Source organism: Leiobunum rupestre, chromosome 11 (genome assembly GCF_980474605.1).
Source record: "Leiobunum rupestre chromosome 11, qqLeiRupe1.1.hap1, whole genome shotgun sequence".
Classification (NCBI taxonomy): Eukaryota; Metazoa; Arthropoda; class Arachnida; order Opiliones; family Sclerosomatidae; genus Leiobunum; species Leiobunum rupestre.
Genome location: NC_143394.1, coordinates 28,000,488 through 28,015,393, shown reverse-complemented (window position 1 = coordinate 28,015,393; position 14,906 = coordinate 28,000,488). Strand labels below are relative to the sequence as shown.

The window sequence follows — 14,906 nt, the reverse complement described above, 5'->3', positions numbered from 1 at the left end:
AATACATTTGGTGTGGATATTTGGATATCTACGATTTCTAACGCAGTCAATGATTTCTTGGGTGTGCGAGTCATTATATGATATTGGAAATTGGACGGCATTGGTCTTTTTCATGTGGTATGCGTCACAACGTCAACAGGAAGTGAACGAGTCGTCCACTACCAGATATCTACGGTATCTTCGTCAAGGGCGAGTGTTGAAATAAAATGAGCGTTAAAGATGCGGCAAGTATTTCGTAAGAGAGTAATTCCAAAAAGCCTCTGTAGATATTTCTTTCATTAAAATTTGCTTCGTATTATATTTAACTGATAAACTTGTTCTGTAAAAGGGTTTAATTCAATTGTGCATTGTTATAGTACGTCTAACTTACTGTTGTAACTACTTAACTTATGATATTCTGAATAAATTAAAATTGGTCGTTTCGTCTCAATTATTTTAATTATAATTAAAATTTTATACCGGGCGGGATAGAAATGGGTTAATATTTTTAACAAATAACTCTAAATTGCGGAGATATATCTTTAAGGGTTATCTCGATAAATTAATACCACTAGGGACAATTCTTCCGAGGAGAGGTATATTTTGGCTTGCCAACTTGTTATTCGTTTGATTTTATACCCACGAAATCCAAAATAATTTTGAACTTTCATCGAAAGCAATATATCCACTAATTGGAGTGATTAAAATACAATAATTGTTTTAAAAAATATTGATAAATTCTAAATAAATCAAATCCAATTTAAATAAAAAGATAATGATTTGATTTTTATTTAAAAAAATTAAAAACTATTAATCAAAGTGTCTTTGACTACAGCTAGTGCTCGGAATTGTTTATTCATTATCCAAAAAATTTCCGATTTATTTAACAAAAGTTGGTAAAAAGAATATCATTTTAACTTATTTAATTATGTTTTTTTACGCAACCAAGCATTTATTTGAATTAAAATGGTATTTATTTAAATAATTGTTTGTTTTGTTTAAATAATAGGCTTATCCACTTTCGATTATTTAAACATTTTACAATTATTATTCAAATATTGGTTATTTAAATAAATATTATTTAAATATCGCCGAACTTATTTTATCCGCGGATAAAAGTTAATCGAACGCCGACCTCTAACTACAGCGCCAACATTAGCCTCCATAGACTGGTAAAACCATGAATCGATTTAATTAATTAAATTAGTTTTTAATTTTTTAAATAAAAATCAAATCACTCTATTTTTATTTAAATTGGATTTTAACTGATCATCGAAATTTAAATAAAACCGTAAATAGTTAATTTATATTTAGAGCAAGTTAAAGCAGTTTTTGACGGTCCAAAAAATAGACATTATGGTCATTTTTAGATCCTTTTAGAAGATATAAAAAATAATTTACCTGAGAAAATCGTAAAAAGTTTGGATAACGGTCGAAAAATTACGACACCGTCACAAAATATATCAAAGAACGTATATCCGATTAGGAGTTTTTTTCCCATAAGTGAACAAATATCGCTAACGTATTAAATAGAGTGTATAAAAAAAGAGGAGAGGGGTATGCCGAATATTACCGCTGACGAAGTTTGAGGAAACTTTGGGCTCCGAGTGTACTCATCCGGAACTCGCCGAGAGAGAAATCGGATATAAAAGGTGGCGCTCCTAGTTCGCTCCGTTTTGTTTGAACCCCGCCGGGTCATATAATAATTCGAGGCGGTAAATTTTACGACGCGGCGGCCTGTCCTGCCCTCTACAAAGTTGGCCATCCAATGGGCCAGTGAATGGAATCGCCAGCTCTTTATGACGCGTCAATATAACAACTCGGGAGAAAGGACACTATAAAAACATCCGGAGCCAAAGGGAGCACTAAAGGAGCGCTTTTATAGGGAGCCACGTATCGGGAACCAAACAACATCTCTCCTTCAACCCCCATATCCATTTCTACCAGGAAAATATCCCCTCCCGACTGGTCGGAGTCGCGGTTGGCGTTAGCTAAGGATACCTTCCACCTCGATTCAAATTTACCGTAGCGCCGCTAAGATTTACACGAGGCTTTTGTTAAGAATCATATCTTAAAGGGGAACGGTCAAGCTTTAACCAGTTAGATAGCCCTATAGCCCATTAAAAACTACAATTTATGGCGAAAACCGCATCAAAAAATATTGAGTTGTTAATTTTTAATAAAATAAAGAAATTTCGGGAAATCGAAAAGCGCGCGTCCGCCGCGACACCTGGTGAGAAGTCGGTGAGACGGAAAAACAACGTAAAAGCGCGTGCTGCTAAAGACGCAAAAAATTTGTTTCGCACGCGCGGCGCGTTCCAGTTATAAGAGACTTAAGCCTAAATTGCGCGATTTTAAAAGTTAGGATTATTCGCAAATCGCTCATACGGGGTTAGGGGCGCTGGCAGCAGCCCCTAAGGTGGCGGGGAAAATTCAAACCCAAACACCTGGCGTTATTTTTCGTTTCAACTTTTTGGGCCAAAAGCTATTTTTTCAAGACAAAAAAAGGTACGTGTTAGTATATTGAACATCTTTTTAATCTTTTGATACGGAAATAAGGAAATATTTGGAAAAGCTTGGCCGTTCCCCTTTAAGGAAATTACAATTCTATCCCTAGAAATTGAAAATTACCTTAAGTATTAAATATTAAATGAATTGCAGTTTATTTTATCATCTCTACAACGAAATTATTATTAGTCCTATAATAGTTCTAACCAGATTCAAGACTGGTCCTACACGGATGCCAGACTGGTCCTAAACGGATCCTAAGCTGGTCCTAGATTAAGGATTCTACGACGAAAGCGAGTTCGCCTTCAACGCATTATAATCTGGCCACCATTAACAAGGTTTTACAAGTTGCTAGATGATTTAGGCCTGCGTGGTTACTTTAGTAGTAGCTTAGTTTTTTCTTCATAGACGAAACAAAAATGCGAACAAGCTAGTAGTGTATCTCTCTTTGTTGGCAGGTAATATGCTACCTGGTTACGTTGTTAGTTTCAAGTTTTAAAATAAATACTTTCGAAAAACGAAGCTTGTGTTTATAATAATGAGGTTCTCTGAATTATATATTCCATCGTTATTCATCGAAGTAAGCGTTATTTTTATGAACCAATGGCAAATGAAAAATGATTAATAGAAATATTGCAATCAACTCGAAAATATCGAAATCCGGGCGAAAATCACTTCCAAAATATCGAAATCAACCTAAAAAACTAGAAATTAATCGTGCTCTGAAATATCGAAATAATTTTCTTATTTCTGAAATCACTTTGACATTCAAAATCCCATACGCAAAACTTGCAAGTGTTGAACATCTCGCCCGTAACCCATTTAAAAGTAGTCGCAATTGTGATTCTATTGGCAATCGCCATGGCGACCATGTCCTCTGAAACATCAAGGGGGTGAGGCGATGGGGGCCTTTATTGTCTTTAGGGTTTCTGAGCGCGAGAGATTTCCAAAGGAGGAGCGGCGTTTTTATGGGGCGCCTTTTTAGACGAGCCGGAGAGGAACGAACATTGTAAAAGTGTTTGAGAGAGCCCATAGACTTAATTAAGAAGATCTGCGGTGAAGCGAGCCGTCGTTAAAAGGGCTCCGAGTCGTACCTTTCTTCGGAGGCGCGCTGTGGCGGCCACTCGTAAATCTGCGCGTCGGAGGGGGAAGTAGTCCGAACCCCTCATCGTCGGCGGCACGGATAAAAGAGCCCCTTCTAGTTAGTGGTGGTGCGAAGGTGCGATTGAGTCGCTCCTGATGGTTCCTTTACTTAATTGTCCGAAAATTCGGGCGACGAGAGGAAAACGCCTTAGAAACATCTTTTTAATTTACCGCCAGAGCGTTATTAATCGCGTTTTCTCTCGATCGGAATTTGTAAAAGGTGGTTCCATGAATGACAAATTTCACCCATAGTTACGGTTAATGTTACCAGAAGTAAAGACAAACGTAAAAGGCGTATCGTATTTTTCTCGTTTTTATTTTCACGTTACTCAGCCAATGTGGGAATGGGTCTTTCTATAAAGTAACGTTGCTTGCTTGTTTCAATATAGTTCTGACATCACTGTATCTTACTGAAAGCGACACTTTTATAAATGGTTATTCAATTATTAACTTCTGATAATACTTGAGAAGGAATGGTTCCTCAATTATTAACTTCTGATAAAACTTGATAAAGTATGGTTCCTCAATTATTTACTTCTGATAATACCTGAGGACGTATAGTTCACTAATTATTTACTTCTGATAATACTTGAGGAAGTATGGTTTCTCAATTATTAACTTCTGATAAAACTTAAGAAGGAATGGTTCCTCAATAGACGGTAAAATAAATTCCAACGGCTTCCCAGCCTCTGAAGGGTTTTTGAATTTGGGGGTAGGAAAAAAGGGGAAACGTTTCGTGACAGCATGGCTGCCAGCCTCTCCACTTCGCGACTTCAATTGTCACTGAAGTCAATTCAATCGTTTTTCACGTCTATTACGATTGATCTCAATTAATAATTTGTATTTTAATTTAAAGAATTCAAGTTATAGGTAAATTTACAGTTAAACAACCATTTTGTCTAGCTTTTATTCCCAAAATATAATGGTCAGTTTACTTAGATGGCACCACGTGCTCTACGAAGAATCATGATTTAGATATTTGTTACTCGGCTACAGTTAAAAATTGGTCTCTGCGCATGCTCCAATACCAACCAATCCGGTGTTCCCTCCCTGGCTAGTGTCCAGTTTTTAAGTGGCAATGACGGTTTTAAATTCTACCCCCATTTATTTTACCGTCTATTATTTACTTCTGATAATACTTGAGAAAGTATGTTTCCTCAATTATTTACTTCTGATAATACTTGAGGAAGTATGGTTCCTCAATTATTTACTTCTGATAATACTTGAGGAAGTATGGTTCCTCAATTATTTACTTCTGATAATACTTGAGGAAGTATGGTTCCTCAATTATTTACTTCTGATAATACTTGAGGAAGTATGGTTCCTCAATTATTTACTTCTGATAATACTTGAGGAAGTATGGTTCCTCAATTATTTACTTCTGATAATACTTGAGAAAGTATGTTTCCTCAATTATTTACTTCTGATAATACTTGAGAAAGTATGTTTCCTCAATTATTTACTTCTGATAATACTTGAGAAAGTATGTTTCCTCAATTATTTACTTCTGATAATACCTGAGGACGTATAGTTCACTAATTATTTACTTCTGATAATACTTGAGGAAATGTAGTTTTGTAACTGTCACTTAATTTGTATGTCAGTCTTAAGATACGTCCGCAAACGACGGCAAAATTAATTAACTCCAGATAATTATTTCAATTAGCAAACCCTTATAAAAGTATATGTTGGGACGGTGAAAATAACGGTAAGGGCACCACTATGACGAGAGGCGAAACGCGTCTGAAATGTTCTTACCCTGCGTCCGGCTTCGTTATTATGTACATTCATGAGTCCCTTGGCGTCGCTGCCGTCCTCTCCGGAGTCGACGAAGTCTTTGCTGAATTTGGAGCCAAAGCGGATGTCGTCGGAACAGCCGCCCCACTCCCAGCGGCCCTTCGTGTCCCTCTTGCGGACGCGGTCGTCGCAACCGCACTCGGACAACTCGCCTCGGCTGCACGCCTGAGAATATCACGCGACATATCGCGGGAAACCGTTCCAATTATTCGCCAGAAAACAGATATGCTTAACTAAACCTGATAATCAGAGTTGCCAGTTGGTCGTTTTTGCCACCCGATTGGGCTTGTTTCAAAAGTACTTTGCGGGGAAAGTCAAATGTTTAAAGCAAGTGTCGGCTCGACGTCACGTAGCTCTTTTTTTTCAACAGATGCCGCTATCGTCGTAATCAAAACAAGTTAGTTAAGCTACATTTTGACCCAAAAGGCGGGTACTTATAGGTATCCCTCGCGTTGATTGGAGCGTTTGTAAATAGGTCAATAACATAAATTACAGTAATTTTAAACAGTATTTTTTACATGGGATATATAGTTTAGGTTAAAGCCCACTAAATAAAGTATAAGTTGTCTAAATATACTACTCTACAAGGTTCTCTGACGACTTTATCATTTGACTATTTTGAATTTAAGCTTCCTTTTCCAAATGCTAATAGATGGCACCACGCTCTCCACTAAAGTCGTTTTTTTCGAAGAATCGGATAGATTCATGGCCATCTCTAATAACAGGGGCCTTTTCATAATACAGGTGGCAATGTTAGAGCCGACAGTTGCTTTAATAATACTGACAATATTGCAGTTTTATTCATGCTTAAAACGTCGCTACCTAAAAGCAAGAGTCAATCAAGATTCGGGACTTTTGAAATATTTAATAAATAAATTAATACATTTTCGTCATAATTGCAGATTTAAAACAAAAACCTGTTTTTTCCCAAAATATGGGATTTTAGACTTAATCGACTTTTGCTCACAGATAGACTATTTTTAGTGTTTGAAAAATGTAATTTTAATATTCAGAAATTTAGGTTAATTATTAATGTAAATGGTTAGCAATTTGATGGATATTTGAACGGAAATAGAATGGGAAATTTGTTTTTTTTAGGTAAGTATGGATTTTAAATCCGTAAAGGATTTTCATTATAAAGTCTATGGGAGGGTAATTCTAAGACTTTAGATTTGTGGAATTTTGACCCAATTTTCTACGGGATTTAGTCAAATGTCCGACCCTTCAAACCAAACGTAATATAAAACAAAGCTCTATCTTAAAAATGGGATAATATTTTTACAGAAATGGGCGATAAATTAGACTACTTTTAAAAATCCAATTTTAAACCGCGGGCAGCCTTTTGGATACTACTTCTGTTTCTATTTTGGGCTGGAAAGGACGTCGCTTGTACCTGGCAACTCTGCTGAGAATAAATGCTTACCCTGGTAATGGCGTAGGCGACACCGGCCGCCGAGATGGCGTGGACGTAGGCTTTCTCTCGACTACCTGCGGAAGAGAACGACACAAATAAATAGACCTATATAATAACAAGAATGTATTTATTTATACTCAGGGAGAATGAATATGTCGAGACTATCAACGGACACGTTGAGCCCCTAACCCCGTCGCGCTAAGGGGGGGAGGGGAAAAGGAGGCAGTCTTATTTTTTGCGTCCTCACTGCAGCGTTAATCGCGTCGAAAAACGTAATTTTTAAGAACCAATGAGATTGCGGTATTATTTGATTTTATTAAAGCGGAGGAGCATACCGGGGGGCCCAACGGGTGGAATTGGAGAAACGCTAAAAATAATCTCGACATATTCATTCTCCCTGAGTATAAATAAATACATTTTTGATAATAACAAAATAATTAAACTATTAGGAAAACAATCAACGTGAAATTGTTGCGGACCATCAGGCCACGTAGTAGTGCTTTGACCATCTTATTCAATAATAGGTTTTATCCAAAATAGCCCGTAAATGGTTTCGAAATTGAGGCTCTTCTACCTCTCGAGTCTCGCTAGACTTCGTGGCGTGAGAAGAGGTAGTTTCCTCCAAGAGAACCCGGTACTTAAAGAGGGAGGAGGTATAAAATAGACCTTTAACGGGTTCTTCGAGTATCGAGGTTATTTTGGATTAGTCTTTAAATGGAAATCCGCCTAAAATTGGCCTTCCCCTCCTCACTCCTTAATAGCCTGGGGTGGGATCGGGTTCCTCACGACATTCTATTCTTACGACTTTAAATCTATATTGAACGGGTTATTGCGGGTGAAGACCATGACCTTCACTGTCAAATCGATCTTTTCGTGTTTGGCACATTTCGCCACGGTGCCCTGCCTTTTTGCTATATTCGCCATCTTAAGGGAATTTCGCGCGAATCTTTAAAAGAGTTGATTAATAACTGTAACGCTGATTATCGTTTTAATCATCCTCCGGTAAAAATGATCGTGCAACCTAGGAGCAACAAACGCGAGGAGAACGTGGCTAGCCTTTAAACACGCTAACGCAGTGTTGCGTACAAATTTCATTGGACGAGCCTTAAAGATGCACATTTTACGGAAAGGGGGAAGACAATTTCCAAATTTTAGCAGCAGCTAAAGCGTCTAACCAATGAAAAATGTACGCGAGAAAATGCGTTCTCCTTGTGTGGGTGCTGGGTTTGCTGCTCCTGGGTGGAACGTTCTAGTCGGGATTGAGATTGAATCTTTGGGCTGTCGCGTGAGTGGGGTGACTGTCCCTGTAATACAAGAAGAGGCTCCTTGTTCGAAGGGAAAGTCGCGAAATAGCGCGAATAATTTCACTAACGCGCCGTGAGATTGAAATAATTTGGCACCACTGACAGAGTGGCTATAGAGGAACCATTTGGGATGTTCAAAAATTAATTTGTTTTCGTTCTTCGTCTCCTAATATTAAAGCCGGGAATTTTAGCTCGCAAATTTTAAGAAATCCAGAACAAATTAACACGCGGTTGAAAATTGCGAACCCTAATGATTTTGAGGGCGCTCTCCCAGTAGCGGCGCTAAGGTTTTTTCACAGGTGGGCTAATTATTTTGTGGTCCCTAAGAATTGTGTGACTTTCTCGTCGCGTTTACTGGACTCCCTTGTTTATGGTCTTCTTGAGTAAACGAATTGATTTTGAAAGATTTGGTTTCCAGAAAAACGTTTCTTGGCAATAAAACAAATTTCTAGAGATAAAGAAAATTCATAAATTCAAATATGTAGCCTCTAAATTATAAATATGTGGCCCTTTTAATATAAATATGTGGCCCCTCTCAGAAATGTAGGGGGGCTAAGGCCCACTTCAGCCCACCCTTAGCGCCGCCACTGTGCTCTCCCGCGTTCTTCCATTTTTAAAATTTCCGCCTTCGTGGGAAATGGCGGCCGAAATTCATTCAATTACACGTAACTCTGGTTCTATTTCTCCAATAGACGCTTTATTTATTACTCTAACTACATGCATGCGCGGGTAACTTAATTAAATAGTCACGCGGAGGCGCGTGTGAAATTGAAACATTAAGCAGCACGCGCTTTAAAATATCACCTTTCTACAAGTATGTCCTGGCTCTCTGTATTACTACTTCTAGGCAAATCACTGAGCAGGTAATCAGACACTGAAGTTGAGTTCAATGAGTAATACGCCAATTTCCATAAACCATTAGCTGCCACTAAAATCTCGAACCAGGCTTGAGCTACTAACCCTTGGCCCTTCAATTAAGTGGAATTATCATTATCACCAATTCTTAACATAATTTTATTTCTGCGTTTAATTTAACTGCTTATAAAGAGGAAAAATATTAAAAAAATTCGAATTTAGAGTGAAGAATTAAAAAAAATCGTCAAATGTGTAGCAAAATTTCATCTCTAACCCAGTCATCGTGTAAGTTAGTAATTCAGAAACGAATTTTCCCTTCATTTCATTTGACAAAAAAGCGTAATTTATAAAGAAATATATTATAAACTTCTTCTATTAGGTCCCACCTCAATTTTTATAAAAACTTCTTAATTAATAAAGTAGTCAAATTGACCAGGGACGCTCATAAAGTGTCCAAGCAATTATTGAAGTGGTATTTGACTACTAAACCATAATTATTTCTGACCCTATCACGAATTTAGTAGGGGTTAGTAGGCATCCTCCATAACAATCTGGAGTTCGTGGTACCTTTTCGCGAACAAAAACGGCGGAGTTAGCAGCCGGCTCCAACCAACCTGGAGAATAAGTATAACACTTCCTATTGTATTAAAGCAACTGTCGGCTCTATCATTGCCACCTACAGTGTGATAAGGCCGTTGTTTTTAGAGATGGCTATGAATCTATCCGATTCTTCGGAAAAAAACGGCTTTACTGGAGAGCGTGGTGCCATCTATTAATGGCAAAGGAAGCTAAAATTCAAAACAGCGAAACAATAACGTCGTCAGAGAACCAATTATAATTATTATAATTAGCCAACTTATAATCTACTTAGAGGACTTTAACCTAAATTATATATCCCATATAAAATATATTATAAAAATATTACTATAATTTAAGTTATTGTCAAATTTAGAAACGAGCCAATTAATGCGAGGGGTACTTTTTTGTGTCGACGTTTTGGTCAAAATGTAGCTTAAGCATCTTGTTTTGATTTCGACATCTTTTGAAAATATAGGTACTTCACATCGAGCCGACACTTGCTTTAATGCTAATTTCCTCACGGAACCTTTTTCGACAGTGACATTCATTCGAACTGAATGGCGTGTTATCGTCCTTGGTAGTAGCAAAAGTGACATAATTACCAAAAGTGTGACAATCCCTGTACTTTCGTATTCCAAAGATTTAATGAATGCTCGACTCGAGATCGACCACATAAAAGACTATTTATTGTCGTCTTTCTGGATCTTTTTTAGTCTATGGTATTATATCGTAGGTAGATGGCGATAGCATCTCCACAGAACGACGAAAAATAAAAAAAAAACACACTAACTTTGACCAGTGCTACTTAGTTCCTCCGTTCCTCACAACGAGGCGTTATTTGTTGGTTTTAACTTCCTCACCTCCCCAAGGCATATTTTCCCTTCTCCCCCCAACTTCTATTTCGCTCGTAACATTAATTATGAAATAGGTCCGATTGACACACTTTTGGTAATTATGTCACTTTTGGTAATATTATATTTCGCCCTGGGCCAATTTAGTTCCTGCGCTGAACTAAACCGTGATTGCGCAATAACTCTGAAAATCAGTTCGGTGATAGTTTTGGCTAATTGCAATACTAATTGTTATTATCTTACTTATGGTTAAACTACGTATATATAATCTTGTAAAGCTAAATCTATCGTTATGAACTGTATGAAATGTACGAATGGTATTTATAAATAAATTAAATTTAATTAAATTTAATTTATTAAAAATATTTCAATTTTCTTTTATCTCACTTCCACCAAAGCATTCCATAGTTAACTGTACTTCCCACTTAACCTAATCTAGAGCTTAGTCAGATTGAAAAAGTAAAACTAATCTAAAACTAAATAAGAATAATGAAGACTTTTGTTTTACGTAATCATTAAAAGTTTTTAATACAAAGTAATTGTTTTAGGAATAATAATGAAATAAAATTTCCTTATATTTTAATATTTTTTCATGAAGGAAGAAATATCACTTGAAAAGCACATTTTTTTCTAGTGCTCCTGGAATATGACTCCAATGTTAGGAAATTATTGAAAAATCATTTACATTGAATGAAAAATTCATGAAAGCAAAAATTTAATTGTCATTGGGAACCTTTAATTAACAGCCTAATTAATTTGAAATCGGTATTTTCACTCAAATGAACCCGTGCTTGATGATTTGCTTTTCGATCAAAGGAACTTTTGTTGATCGCTTGTTTTTCGATCAAATGAACTCGTACTTGACCGTTTCAATTCGATAACATCACGGTTGATTGATTCTATTCGATCAAATAACATCACGGTTGATCGTTTCAATTCGATCAAATAACATCACGGTTGATTGTTTCAATTCGATCAAATAACATCACGGTTGATCATTTTAATTCGATCAAATGAACTCGTACTTGATCTTTTCAATTCGATCAAATAACATCACGGTTGATTGTTTCAATTCAATCAAATAACATCACGGTTGATTGTTTCAATTCGATCAAATAACATTACGGATGATTGTTTCAATTCGATCAAATAACATCACGGTTGATTGTTTCAATTCGATCAAATAACATCACGGTTGATTGTTTCAATTCGATCAAATAACACCACGGTTGATCATTTTAATTCGATCAAATGAACTCGTACTTGATCTTTTCAATTCGATCAAATAACATCATGGTTGATTGTTTCAATTCAATCAAATAACATTACGGGTGATCGTTTTAATTCGATCAAATGACATCACGGTTGATTGTTTCAATTCGATCAAATAACACCATGGTTGATCATTTTAATTCGATCAAATGAACTCGTACTTGATCTTTTCAATTCGATCAAATAACATCACGGTTGATTGTTTCAATTCAATCAAATAACATCACGGTTGATTGTTTCAATTCGATCAAATAACATTACGGATGATTGTTTCAATTCGATCAAATAACATCACGGTTGATTGTTTCAATTCGATCAAATAACATCACGGTTGATTGTTTCAATTCGATCAAATAACATTACGGATGATTGTTTCAATTCGATCAAATAACACCACGGTTGATCATTTTAATTCGATCAAATGAACTCGTACTTGATCTTTTCAATTCGATCAAATAACATCACGGTTGATTGTTTCAATTCAATCAAATAACATTACGGATGATTGTTTCAATTCGATCAAATAACATCACGGTTGATCATTTTAGTTCGATCAAATAACATCACGGTTGATCATTTTAATTCGATCAAATGAACTCGTACTTGATCTTTTCAATTCTATCAAATAACATCACGGTTGATCGTTTTAATTCGATCAAATGACATCACGGTTGATTGTTTCAATTCGATCAAATAACATCGCGGTTGATCATTTTAATTCGATCAAATGAACTCGTACTTGATCTTTTCAATTCGATCAAATAACATCACGGTTGATTGTTTCAATTCAATCAAATAACATTACGGATGATTGTTTCAATTCGATCAAATAACATCACGGTTGATCATTTTAGTTCGATCAAATAACATCACGGTTGATCATTTTAATTCGATCAAATGAACTCGTACTTGATCTTTTCAATTCGATCAAATAACATCACGGTTGATCGTTTTAATTCGATCAAATGACATCACGGTTGATTGTTTCAATTCGATCAAATAACATCGCGGTTGATCATTTTAATTCGATCAAATGAACTCGTACTTGATCTTTTCAATTCGATCAAATAACATCACGGTTGATTGTTTCAATTCGATCAAATAACATCACGGTTGATCGTTTTAATTCGATCAAATGACATCACGGTTGATCGTTTCAATTCGATCAAATGAACCCGTGCTTGGTCGTTCAAATGAACACGTGCTTGGTCATTTGATCTTTAATCAATTGAAACTAACTCACATAACATTCCTCTTGGAATTTGACTTCCCACCCTCAGAAAACAATTTTAGTACGGATATTTTGTCCAACTCAAGTGAGTAGGACGCATTAGTAATAGACAAATATTATTATTATTGTAATTTTACTCAAGAGTTTCTCAAGTGGACCTTTATCATTAATAAAATAAAAAACTAAAACAGTTTTTCCGTTATTGTTTCAACATTGAATTTTAGAAATGAGGGGTATTTGTTATTAAGTTCAAGGGGGGGGGGGTCTGTCAATTATTAGTTTTCGTTACGAAGGGGGAGGGGTTTGACGAAAAAGTGTTAGTTTTCCATTACATCACTTTTGGGGTCCTTATAAATAGCATTATCAAAGAATATAAAGTTTGGTTTGATATTAGCTACATTTGAAAATCATGCAAATCGGTTAAGTAGAATTAAAAAACACGCAGTTCTTATTAACTTAACTTTAAGTAGAGTCAACTGTAATTTTAATGCTTTTGGCCGCCATTTTACAACATGGCGGAAGGGAAAGAAAATAAAAAATATATTTGATGTATAAATTTTATTTCAGACCGACTACTTTTCATATTTTTTTAAATTTTATTTTCTGATTAGACTCAACGTACGGATATGATTACGACCTTGCGGTTCGTTCTAGCATAAAAAAACACCGACTATTAAAGATTATAAAACCTAGGGTCAATGGAGGTAAGTGTGATCAAAATATTTTTTTTTGGCGTTTACCTGAAATTACTCTTAAACTAAAAATAGCACCCTCTTAAGAATTGGTACAATTAATACGGCCACTTTATCCTACACAACCACACAATCAAATATAATATCAATTAAATAGTGATATAAATATTTATTATTTAATTTAACTCCGTTACTGATCACCCAAAATGCGGGGCAAGTGTGATAGGGGGGTGGGGTAATTGTGATAACTTGAAATCCTTGATCAATCGCAATAAATTTGCATACAGAGGTTTAAAATGGTGTCCCAATAAAGCTATATTTTTTTCATAGATCTAAAATAATATCTTCGTGTGGTCACACTTACCCCCAAAATGCGGGGCAAGTGTGATAGGAAGGTTGATTAATTGTGATCTTGTGAAATCCTTGATCAATCGCAATAAATTTGCATACAGAGGTTAAAAATGGTGTCCCAATAAAGCTATATTTTTTTCATAGATCTAAAATAATATCTTCGTGTGGTCACACTTACCCCGCACCGTAAATTTTGAAAGACCTTTTTCAGATTAAATTTTGAAAACCTCAAAATATTAGCAAAAACACCGAATTTTCCTAGCAGGTAAAAGGTTAAGCCTACTACAAAACACCAAAATGTAAAACCGGTTTGTCAGCTAGAAAAAAAATGACAGAACTTTTCTTTTGGGCATAAAATCTCTAAACACGAGTAGAAGAGTATAACATTTTTTCAACTAAAATTTTTAAAACCTAAATTTAATTCAAATTAATATTGAAAATAAACAAAATGTGTACAATTAAGTATATTTCAATATCCATTCATCAAATATTATGTTATAATATTATTTGGGGAAATAATAAGGGGTGATCACACTTACCCCCTGATCACCCTTACCTCCATTGACCCTACTATTAGTTTGAAATATCTAACTTAGTGTCAATCGTATAAACAGAACCAGAGCTATGTGTAATTATTTTCATTTTGTCCACCATTTTACAAGATGGCGAAATTCCATTAATGTGAGACTGTGAGAGACCACACCAGGCCTCAAAAAATATATAAAATCACATCTTTTCAGCTTTGTGTGTGAAAATGACATTATCAGGTCGGCTTAATTATCAGGACCAATAAATTATCAGGGGTTGATTTATTATCGGTTCAGCTTACTTATCTGGGTTCATAAATTATAAGGTCGGCTTAATTGTTGAGGATCTATCAGATCAGTTTAAATATCAGGGCCATACATGATCAGATCGACTTATTTATCG

At 35.6% G+C, this 14,906-nt stretch overlaps 1 protein-coding gene across 1 annotated transcript in view; it reads right to left on the bottom strand.

Annotated features, from left to right (window-relative positions):
• The window catches only part of LOC149922133 (protein Wnt-2b-like), a 54,240-nt gene that overhangs the window by 9,324 nt on the left and 30,010 nt on the right, over positions 1-14,906 (bottom strand). Inside the window, exons 3-4 of the mRNA XM_090162934.1 lie at positions 6,851-6,915; positions 5,389-5,592 (exon numbers count right to left, since the gene is read on the bottom strand). Coding sequence (XP_090019060.1) covers positions 5,389-5,592; positions 6,851-6,915 — 269 coding nt within the window. The remainder of the gene's footprint in view (positions 1-5,388; positions 5,593-6,850; positions 6,916-14,906) is intronic.